The 11493-nt window shown below is 53.5% G+C and overlaps 1 protein-coding gene across 6 annotated transcripts in view; it reads right to left on the bottom strand.

Annotated features, from left to right (window-relative positions):
- Positions 1-3071: 3071 nt before the first annotated feature.
- Positions 3072-11493, bottom strand: part of KANK1 (KN motif and ankyrin repeat domains 1) — a 193981-nt gene continuing 185559 nt past the window's right edge. For all 6 annotated transcript variants that reach the window (XM_084899474.1, XM_084899478.1, XM_084899473.1 and 3 more), the window contains 5 exons: positions 8512-8731; positions 8094-8236; positions 7192-7392; positions 4752-4850; positions 3072-4144 (listed from right to left, as the gene is read on the bottom strand). In XM_084899474.1, coding sequence (XP_084755600.1) covers positions 4082-4144; positions 4752-4850; positions 7192-7392; positions 8094-8236; positions 8512-8731 — 726 coding nt within the window. In that variant the 3' untranslated portion in view covers positions 3072-4081. The remainder of the gene's footprint in view (positions 4145-4751; positions 4851-7191; positions 7393-8093; positions 8237-8511; positions 8732-11493) is intronic.

Genomic DNA, 11493 nt, shown 5'->3' with positions numbered 1-11493 from the left:
CCACGGCCTTCTTCCTGTGCAGGAACACGACTGCTTCACAAGGACGTGGGGAAGGAAGAGATTCACAAGAAAATATTCCCAGAGCCGTCTGCCTGCTCCACTGCTGTCACCCATGTACTGAGCCGCCCCCACCTCCCTGCCCCGTCAACACACACAGATGGATCCTGGCCTTCTAGAAAAGCCTCCTCCAGGCTCCACCCTGCCTACCTTGTTCAGAAAAGAACTTAAGGGTAGTGATCGCATCATTCAGGAGTAATAAAATTCTCAGCACGCACCGAAGGTCCCACTGAGAGACACCAGGGATGCTCCGGACCTAAAGCAGCAGATCTGCAGGGTGGGGCCCAGAATCTGCATGCCCAGCAGCTGTCACCGGAGATTCCTAAGCTGCCATGTCAGGAGTTCACACAGAGAACCACAAGAATACAGGTATCTCTGCTGGCAGCAGGCTTCCCCCTCAGAGGGTCCCAGGAGCATCTATAGGAAGATTACGGCTCGTCTGCTCATGATTTCCCTTGAGGGGAAGATTGCAGTCTCCTTACCTGACTCTGTCTGCAGTATTTCAGTGTTATATAAGTCAGGGATAAAACTGTGCTCCTGGGAGTATCGAAAAATTACCGGGAGGGACCCAACATGTCATTTTTACTGTGGGGACTAGTGCTAGATAGGGTTGGGGATAACTTTCTCCAGTAATAAGAATGGGGTTTAGTCCATTTAGTCCTAACAGCAGGATAAGTTGTCAGTTTTACTTAACATTAAAGTCTCAAAGTTCCCATTGCTCTATTCCTTCGTCTTGGGGTAGACTCTGGCCTTCAGCTGCTTCTGCTGCTTCTTCTTCTTCTTCTTCTTCTTCTTCTTCTTCTTCTTCTTTTAAACCCTCACTTGAGGATATGTTTATTGATTTTAGAGAGGGTGGGGAAACATCAATGTGAGAAACGTGGACTGGTCGCCTCCTGTACCCACCCCGACTGGGAATCAAACCCACAACTTAGGTAAGTGCCCTGGCTGGGAATTGAACCTGCAACCCCTTGGTGCATGGGATGACCCTCCAACCTATTGAGCCACCCAGCCAGGGCTGGCCTTCCGCTTCTTCATTTCCAGGGCAAGGGAGCCTGGAAAACTGGCTTTGCCCTAAAGCTGGAGAGTAAAACCAGGTAGGTCTCTCCAGCCCTCTGCCAGCCTCTCTTGGGGACCTGGCCCAAGCGCCCCCGCCCCCCACAAACCCCTTTCTGTATGTGTGCCTCAATAAATCGCAGCTCTGCCAAAGGGGAGACTCAGGCTGGTTTATACAGTGTGCCAGGACCCCAAGATAAGAAGCACTCAAAATGCCCACCGTGAGCAAAGCAAACACAGCGCAGGCAGCAGCTGTTCCCCGAAGAAGACCTCACTGGGCGGCAAAACAAGCACTCGCTTTCTTTTTTGTGAAATTTAGCACCGGAAGTCTGAAACGGCAGTACACAGGGGTAGGAATTCAATCACCTTCCTTTCTCAAAGGCAACAGTGAAAATTCCCCGGATCATAAGCCACCGGAGATTCAGCAGCCCTCTTTGCTCAAAAGGCATGTCAGGTGGTGAAGAGGCGGAAAACTCACGGTCCCACTTCTCCTCAGACGCAGACACTTCTCTGCGTCAGTGTGCTGTGCGACTTCCGAGCCGATGGAACTTGACCTTAAGCAACTACCTGAAGCTAAGGTTAGCCTAGATCCCAGAGCCAGCAGATCTGTCCCAGGAGGGAAAGAGATGTTTGTGACCCGGCGCCTGTGGCCTCCTTCTGCCCAGAGGCCCCGGCATGAACTGAGCTGCCCCTATTACTGCCCCACGTGGGCCTGAATTGCCAGCAATGTTTCTCCAGCACCTCCAAAGTTCTCTCCACGGTGTGAACATCTGAGCTCGTGAAAGCAGGCTGTCCAGTGCAAGCACGATGATGACGCACATCTGTTGGAAAACTCCAGTCTCTATCCTTAGTTTTTGTTTTTCTAATATATATATATTTATTGATTTCAGAGAGGAGGGAAGAGGTAGAGAGATAGAAACATCCGTGATGAAAGAGAATCATGGATCAGCTGCCTCCTGCAAGTCCCCCATTGGGGATCCAGCCCACAACCCAGGCACATGCCCTTGACCGGAACAGAACCTGGCAACTTTCAGTTCGCAGGCCAACGCTATATCCACTGAGCCAAACTGGCCAGGGCAGTCTGGCCTTCTTCTTGAGCTCGATGATGAATGAGCAAAAGGGAGGAAGGAAGGAGAGGAAGACAGAAAATAAAGGTCGAAGAAAAGCCTCAGCGATCTTTCTGCGATGCACCTGGCTCTCTCAGGTGACCTGGGTTAAAAGCCCACCACCAGCCGAAACCGGTTTGGCTCAGTGGATAGAGCATTGGCCTACGGACTGAAAGATCCCAGGTTCGATTCTGGTCAAGGGCACATCCCCAGTAGGGGGTGTGCAGGGGGCAGCTGGTCTATGTTTCTAGCTCTGTATCCCTCTTTTCCTCTCTGTAAAAAACCAATAAAATATATTTTTTTTAAAAACAGCAAAAACCACAAACAAAAAAACCCACCTCCAGCCACTCTGCCCTGACACCTCGTGTGCATTCTGGCCACCGTGCCTCGTCACCTTAAGGAGATGGGCTCGATTCCCATCACTTTTTAGAAAAGACTTGGAGTCAGTGCTGCCGGGCCATCAGCTGTCCGACATAAAAAGCCCGCCTGGCTCCGCCTCTCCTTTCCCATCATCACGGGCTTCCAGCGGCCCCAGCAGGTGCGGCCAGACTCAGAACAAAGGTGTGCTGGTGCCTCTGCACGTGAGATGAGCGAGCTCACCGGCTCCCCTGGGCGATTACCTGTCTGGTGACCTGCTCGCCTAACGAGGTCTCACGTTTCAGACTCGTGACGTGCAACCTGAGCACTGAGCAGAGCTGAGGCGCTCTCGGGAGGCGTCTTCTGCCGTCCGGAGTGCGAGACCGGTGGGCCGGACCCACCAGCCGCCCCGTGCAGCCCGTCAGCTGGTGCCGCCACTGCTGTCAGTCAGCAGCATCGGGCACACAACTGTCAAGAGATGAAGCAGGGACCAGCGGAGAGCTTAATGAAATTTTATTTTGAAAATATGGCAAGAGTCTAAGGCACTTCAAACATTTAAATACATATAGGGCCATGGTAAGTGTGACACGGCATCAAGGAATCCATAAATACGCGGAGAACTACGCCAGTGTTTCTCTGGAGGCACACATAGAGCCAGTCCCTCTAAACACAATTCAACCTCTATCATCAGGTAAAAAGAGTTGTGCAATTATTAATAAAAATATGGTACTGTCGCATGTAGTTCCTCCTGTCTTTTATTACCACGGAATATAAAAGCTGAAAATACTGTGTCAATTTTATATAGATATCTTTTATATAAAAAAAGGCATATAATACATCCACCGAGATAAAACCAACTGAAAAAAATTTCCTTTTGTACGTGTTATACTTTGTGTTTTTTTTTTTGTTTTTTTAAAGAGTTCCATCTTTTCATTTTAACCCAGAAACCTACCAGCCCAGGCTCAAGTTGCTGATGAGCGAAGTCATCTCAACTTGCTTTAAAATAATACAGACAAAAAAACCCCCCAAAAACATCAACAAAACCATCCTGAAATGGAATCTCTGCAGAGCTTCCCGATAGTTCCACACCAGCACCTACAAACGCTTGAGGAGAAAGCGGACACACCATGCGGGTGAGAACCATGCGGCGGCGGCGGCGGTGAGGGCGGGCGGGGAGAAGGCAGAGAAGTTGCTCGCTCAGGTCAGGTTACAGTTTCCTATGACTGTTCATAACGGGGCAGAGACTCAACAGCAACAGCGCCACCCGGGGGTCAAGTGTGCCCTCCGCCGAGGGAGGATGGCCGGAAGGGAGGCGGGATGTGCCCGCCGGCGATCGCTTCCTGGCTCAGCGTCCACGGTGGCAGCTCCAGCCTTCCGCCCCTTGGCCTTTTGCATTCTGGTTGCTGGTGAGCTCAGGCACAATACACATACATTCAGTATCTGTCACCCCAGCAGGAACAGTTAGCAGCTTCGTGGTGGCATGTAAGTGGATGGCTGGTTGTACACAATCAATCGAAAGAACCTCGGTGGGTGGGGCCGGGAGACGCCTTCCTTCCAAGCCTCGGGGTGCCCTGGAGACCAGGAAAGGGAAGAAACGGGGGTTAGTATGCGGCCCCAGGCAGATGTGTCCTCTGTGAATAGGAACGCGGGGTCTACCATAGCTGATGAGCGGGAGACAAGAGAGGGAGCTGGAACACGGAGACACACAGGTCCACCAGCAGGAGGCGCTCAGGAGCCAGCTGAGCTCAGCAGTGCTGCGGACCAGCTGTCCTGGGAAGTCAACTTCCTGCTAAGAGTGGATTCTGGGATCACATGTTGCTATTCACATTACCTGCGGTTTACAAAAAAAATGGCAGGAACGTGGCGATATGCATTTGTTGGCTCGGGATGTGCCATTTGAATGGTTCTGCCCAGAATAAGCCCTTCGTGTGAGGGTGAGAGAGAGAGAGTGTGTCCCCTGAGGACAAGCAGGGCTCCTTTCTCCGCTGTGCTAACCATTAGCACTCCTGGCCTTCTGAGAAGGGTGAAAGCGATGGACTCTCAGGTTCCAGACTGAAACGTCCATTGCCAGAATCCTCCAAGCGCCTGTGCCTCCCCCGTCACCTCCCCGGGGAACGGGACCCCCCCCCGCCTGGTGGATTTCGGCCTGCTAACCAACGCCAGATGCACAGCACTGACCGGAGACTGGGCTTTGGCGAAGTTGATGTGGGCGTAGAGGAGGACGGCGATGTCCTTGTGTCCTGCGTCCAGGGCGATGGAGAGCGCGGTGCTGCCATCCTGGACGACGCAAAGAACAAGCCGGGTTGGATTTCTCAGACGAGGCAACAAAACGAAACCCCCTCCAGTAATGGATACGGTCCCCCCACCGCTAGCCACGGGCCCAGTCCTTTAAAAGGGAACTTTTCCGGACCTCGACGTGCTAAGCTCTACCAGGGCGAGGACAGAGGAGGCGCAGTCCCCGCGCCCTAACGGAATCACAGTCGTCAGCGGGACAGTCACCCGTTCCCCTGTCTGCGCCTCACCGTGGTGAGTATACATACAGGCCTGCACCCCGTGGGCCCTGGACGATGTGGGCTGCCCATGGAGGAGTCTCATTCAACCACCGTGCCCACCGGCGGGGGACAGTAGGAGATGGTGGGGGTAGAAACGCATTTTAATTCTCCCCCCCCCACCCTGTAATTACCAATGAGCGGCAGGCGTGTACCAGGGCGTGTGTTTTGACATCCTGCAGTTTGCCTAAGATCTCTTAATGTTCCTCTTGGGGAGAGAGCTGGCCCTGCATCCCTGACCACCCCTGCGGAAAGCTGGGAGCAACATCCATGCGGAGGCACCGAGTCCTGCTGGCGTGGATCTTAGGGAGCCCTGGCTCTGCAGCTCGAGTGGTTCGAGTGACGTCCCGATATGCCAAGACCGCAGGTTTGATTCCTGGTCAGGGCACATATAAGAATCAACCAATGAACGCATAAAGAAGTGGAATAACAAGTTGATGATATTCTCTCTCTCTCTCTCTCTCTCTCTCTCTCTCTCTCTTTCTCTCTCTCTTTCTCTCTCTCTCTCTCTCTCTCTCTCTCTCTCTCTCTCTCTCTCTCTCTCTTTCTCTCTCTCTCTCTTTTTCCCTCTCCTCTTTCCTCTCTCTCTAAACTCAATAAAAGTAATTAAAAAAAAAAAGAAATGTATCTTATGGAAATATGTGGAAAACACTACATAGGGCAAAGAAAAATTATCAGCAAAATGTTTGGTTTCTATTAAAACTGCAGGGATTGAGATGGATATAAACGAGCATCAAGGCAAACAGCACTATGACTGGGTTTCTGCCTAGAATTGGAATGAAGGTTCCTTCGGGTCACTGGCCACGGGAAACACTTTGCACGAGGTCTGAATCTTACGGCCCGGCCCCCCTGCTCGGCCTTCCGGGAGGCCAGCTGGGTGCCCCCCACCCCGTTACGGGTGAGGAAGGCGACCATTAGCTGGTGACCAGGATGTCTGGAAGTCACCGTGGCTTGCGGGCCTCGCATTACCATGGCCACAACCAGTTATTCGTCGAAAGAGAGTAGAAGCAAAAGCCAACCAACAAGTACCAAGACGCACGGAACACAGTGCTCCTGAGGGGACAGGCTGGAAACGCTCCCTCCGCTCGGGCGGAGGCGAGGGGATGTGGCAGGGCTGCGGGTCCGCTCCTGTGCAGCCACCGGCCGGCAGATCCCCGCACTGGCTGCTCTTCCTGCTGCCTGGGGCCCACTGGGACCTGAGGTTCATTGTGTGTGTGTGGGGGGGGAAGGACGGGGATTTTTTTTCTCTCTCACTTTAGTGTTTCCAGTTAAGAGGAAGCTCTGGTCCCAACCAGTGTTCCACAGAGATAAACTTTTCAAAACAGAACGAACCCAGCCCCACCTCTGCGACCTCTGGGCCTTTCAACCCTGGCACCACCCAAACGTTAGTTCCCACAGGAGAGGAGCAGCCTTCCTTAGGACGTTCCCAGTCCAGGGTTATCTGGGGGTGGGGCCAGCTCAGCACCTGCGCGAGGAGATTAGACAGATGACGCCGGACTAGCCCGAGCAGGAGTGGAAGGATATGCTGAAGGGAGCCAAGGCCGGCCAGCTCTCCTGGCAGAGGAAACCTCACTCCCATGGGCCCTGGTGAAGGGCACGCCTGCCTGTACTTCATTTCCCCGGGGAAGTACTTCTCTGTAGTAACAATGGTTCTAGCCACCCGAGAGCCCCAGCCTGTAATGGCTGGTGATCCGGGTTTCCAAATGGACCGGGGACCCGGTCCTCTCGGTGGACTTAGAAGCTGCCTACATCTGATTCTGTCTTTTAAATCTGTTCATTCCCCTTTAACAGGCTGGCTCTCGTGCCTGCCCTGCACCTCCTTCCTTCAGTGAATTTTGGGGTGAGGTCTATTTATGGCTCTGCCTCTGTCTTCAGTGAAGGGAGTACCAGCTGGCCCCCAATAAATGCTGCCACGCAGGGCCATGAGGCAAGGGGGCCTGAGTGGCGACACACATCCCCAAGGAGAATGGAGGAGGATGTGCTTTCTGGCCCCGGCCAGGCGGCACCCGCAGAGCGCCCCGCGGTGCCCCGGCGGGCGGGGCCCTGGCCCTGGGGAGGCGGCCGCTCACGTTGTCCTCCAGGTGGCCGTTGCAGCCGGGCTGGGCCAGCAGCAGCTTGACGATCTCCACGTGCCCATGCTCGCTGGCGCACATCAGGGCGGTGGAGCCCTCGTCGTCCTGGATGTTCACGTCCGCCCCGCAGGCCAGCAGGCCCTTCACCATGTCTATCCGCCCGTGGCTGACAGCCAGCATGAGGGCCGTCTGTCCTGCCTGTGCAGAGAGACGGCAGTGAGCTTCAGGAGTGCACACCGGGCTGGCAGGGTGTGGCCTATGGGGTGGGGGTTGGGGGCTGGGCTGGGGTAAGGAGCAGGGGGCGGGGGGGGGGGGGAGGGAGATGGAATTGGGGAGTGTGATGACAGAGGGGAAAATATGGACGTGGAAGCATGCGGGGTGGAGGCAGGCATGGAGCCATCGGCTTCTCACGAGCGATGAGCTACATTAGTTAATATGTGAGATCATAAAGTATCGAGTCAGTTTTCCCCTTTAGCTTGGAGGCTGTGTCTCATTATACCAAGGGGCTGGAAAGTCAGCAGAGTGGGCCAAGCCCTTCAAACTATGAACACATCTGAGCTAGGGGCACCCGGCATGCAGACACCAGGCGCCTGGTCGAGGTGGGGACTCGCAGTCACCGATACGCAGGCTGACCTACAGCTCACGAGCTCACGGCTCCAAACAGAGAGGCCGAGGATGGAGAGGTTCCCAGTGGGGAGTTCAGGCCAGTGTTTCATTCAGCGCTCGGTCGTCTGGGGCTGCCAGGCAGCCAGGCAGACTCGGCGCGGGGCCAGTGAGGACTGAGTGCGCAGTGGCGGGGTGTGTGTGTGTGTGTGTGTGTGTGTGTGTGTGAAGCGTGCAGGTCAGGGCTGCACTAGCGAGTGCGGACACCACCGAGCCCGGGAAGGACGTGCGCTCACCTGACTGGCTTTGGCGTTCACGTCCCCGCAGCCAAAGAGCTCCTCCACCACCCGCATGTCCTTCTCCGCGTCCACGGCGGCCAGGGCGGCCAGCATGATGGGGGTGTAGCCCGCCTTGTTCTGGTGGTCCACGTTGCACACGTCTGCGGCGACAGGGGTCTCGTTTAGGGGTCATTCCTCTCCCAACGGGAACCGAGGGGATGGTGTTGGGAAGAACCCAGTGAAGTGGCCTCAGGGAGGGTGAAAGCATAGGAGCGACTTGGAAGGACATGTGAGGGGGTGTTTTTATATCCCACCCCTCCCTGCCTCACCACGTGGAGGAGCAACGGGGAGGACGGCAGGATGGCACAGAATGGAGGCACCGACCAAGCACCCTGGGGGAGAGGAACCCCCCCCCCGCCCCCCCGAGGCCTCGTACCCGCGTCCAGGAGCAGCTTGACGATCTCGAAGTTGGAGTGGGACACGCTGTAGTGCAGGGCCGTGTTGCCGTTGCCGTCCGCCATGTTGATGACGTGGCGCAGGACCTCGGGGGACACGGCCGCGAAGGCCGCCAGGTAGTCCCCCACCATGGCCGGGACCGCCGACTTCTGGCTGGACACGCGGAACCACTCGTGCTGCAGGGTGTTCAGGCAGAACCGCTGCCGAAAATAACCAGGCCGGGCCGTTAGCGATTCTGCTTACAGACTCTACTTACAGAGCCAAAGCCCGAGTCCACAGCACAGGCTGCAGAAACAGCAGCGAAACCCAGAAACCCAGAGCCTCCACCTCCACACTGGGTCACCCCTCCTGCTTTTAGACTCCAACACAGTGTGACTTCCCTAAGGGGCAAAGGGCCCTGTCCGGGAGTTCACCTTCCGGCTCTGCTTCTCATGACCCTGGGGAAGACACACTCACCCTGTGCCTCAGTGTCCCCATCTGCAAAATGGGGACAGTAAGCATACCTTCCCCTCCATGGTGTGTGTGGTGGAATGGTGGAGGCAATGCACGCAAAGCTCTCAGGCCTGGCTCTAGTTATTACGGAGCTATGAGCGTCATGTAGTCACGCTGGCCGTGCTAACGATCCTCACAGGAACTGGGACAGAAGACATTACTCAGCCCACACTTAATTATGCCGCTCAACTCCTTCCACATCTCCGCAGCACGAGGCCGGGAGACCATAAGCACGCAGCCAGCTCAGTTCCCACGCCAACGCTAAGGTCACGTTCGGCCCCGGAAAGGGAGGAAAAAGCAGACCTGGGACAAATTACATTTCCCGTGAGGATCATCTGCTTCGGCTCATCAGCCCACCAGCCTCCCCACTTAGGGTGTGGACACACGACGTGTTCTTCACGGCTGACCAGGCCAAACCGGCACCGCATGAAGTTCACGGGGCACAGCCAGTGCTGGTGATGGGGAAAACTACACATTTTTTCATGGGCCCTCTTTTGTACGAGTGTACCATCCATCTGTGCTTTGCTTCTCTTTACAAGATTTAAAAATGTATCAAAGAAGGGTGGAAAGTCTATGTCAAAAGCAACAGAACCCAAGAAAAGTCCTCTTTCTATCGGAAGGTTGAAATTGCAGAGTTTCCGTCTCCACCTTCTTGCCACTGGTTATTAAGTTTTAGCCCCTGCAACCATATTTTTGGTCACTCATTGAAACGAGTCCTGGCCAAGAAAGAATTCTTCTATTTCTTTTTTTCTGCTCCCTCTTTTCTTTCCCTCCCCCCACTCCATCTTTTGCATATTCAGATTTCTATTTCTTTGGAGTTATAACACGGAGGGGAGGGGAATTATGACATCTGGTTGTCCTAACTCTTGTTACAGCTAAAGATCCAGGGTCCTGTAGGGTTATATGGCCCCTGACATTGTGACCATCTATATGTCCACTACTTTCCACAGCACAATACTTGAAACACTTTGTGCTCTAGACCAATATTCAATGAACAAACATGTACCCATCACGGAATGGCAGTCTGGGGTCGTAGACATGTGAAGACTTTCCCTGAAGACCACATGGCCTCGTATGTTGAGGCAGATTAAAGAAAAAAATATATATTATGGCTAAAAAAATCAGGGGCCTGAAGGCACCAGTTTTAAGTTCAGTTTAAACCTAGTGGGAAATAGGAACACACTGTGGCGATGTTTCATGGTTTCGCTATTTGTGACCGAGGTTCAGACCAGCATTTAGTGCATCACGAACAGAATTCAGCATGTCACCGTCTCCCCTCAGCCAGGAATTTTATGGAGCATTTCCTTCCGTAAACATCGCTGCCACGCTCCTTTCAGCACACTGACTGAGCGTCAGGACTTGGCTGGCTCTGATGAAGTTAAGTCTCTATAGCAGCACACACAAATATGCGACGACACCATCTTTCTTTCTTTCTTTCTTTCTTTCTTTCTTTCTTTCTTTCTTTCTTTCTTTCTTTCTTCCTTCCTTCCTTCCTTCCTTCCTTCCTTCCTTCCTTCCTTCCTTTCTTTAAATTTTTTTATTTAAATACCACATACTGAGATTACGTAATTTAGTTTGGATAAAAACAAAACAAAAAAACATGAACCAGTACTGAAGTCGGGTATAAGCAGCACTAACCAGTAGCTGCCACTCTAGACAAGACTTATAATCTGTGGGCCTCGGTGAAAGCAGGATGAACCAGCACGGAGGGCCTCCTGGGCACACGCCCACGCACTTCTCACGCCTGGGACGGTCCCCGCCAGCTCTTCCTCAGACTGTGTCTGTCGTACAAGAAGGGACTCTAGTGGCCTCTCCAGGGTTAGATAATTCCTCAAATCCCTCTAGCCCTAACATTTTGGTTTTACAACTCTCTAATGCCGTGAGCTGTATCCATCGACTCTCTCGCTAGCTGCTGACTTAAGTTAACCAGCAATAAGACTTCCTATTAAATCTAATGCTGAAACGCAAAGGTTCAGCTGCGCATTACTATCTAAAACAACACACACAAAAAAAACTACGTTTTCTCAACGCACTGAATAGAGCTGTCAACACGAGGGCTGGTCTGACCCATGAAAGAAGCCACACATCGACTTCACCAACGCCTGAGAGGGCGACAGACTTGGCAACGGGCCGGATTCGCCAGGGCCACGGGGGCCCGGCCCTGCCCCGGGCCGTGCCCCTCGCGCTCACTACGGCAACCGCCAGCCTCTCTGCTGTCTGCTTCTGGATCCCTCAGCCCGCGAGATGACGACAGGGCAGTTTATTCCTAAGTTTAAAAATAGTGGCAGCCTGCATTCCACACCAGAACATAATATGCAGTTTCATAATTAAAAGGAATGCGGGCCTTGGCCCAGATACCGTTTTTTTCTTTTTCTTTTTTTTTTTTTTAAAAACCCACACACATATGCTAATGTTAAAAAAAAATGTCTCGGGTGCTGCTCCCGGATCATAAGGTTTCGTAAGCAGAAGC

The sequence above is a fragment of the Pipistrellus hanaki genome (genome assembly GCF_964339955.1).
Source record: "Pipistrellus hanaki genome assembly, chromosome: 11".
Lineage (NCBI taxonomy): Eukaryota > Metazoa > Chordata > Mammalia > Chiroptera > Vespertilionidae > Pipistrellus > Pipistrellus hanaki.
This window is presented reverse-complemented; position numbering and strand designations above follow the sequence as displayed.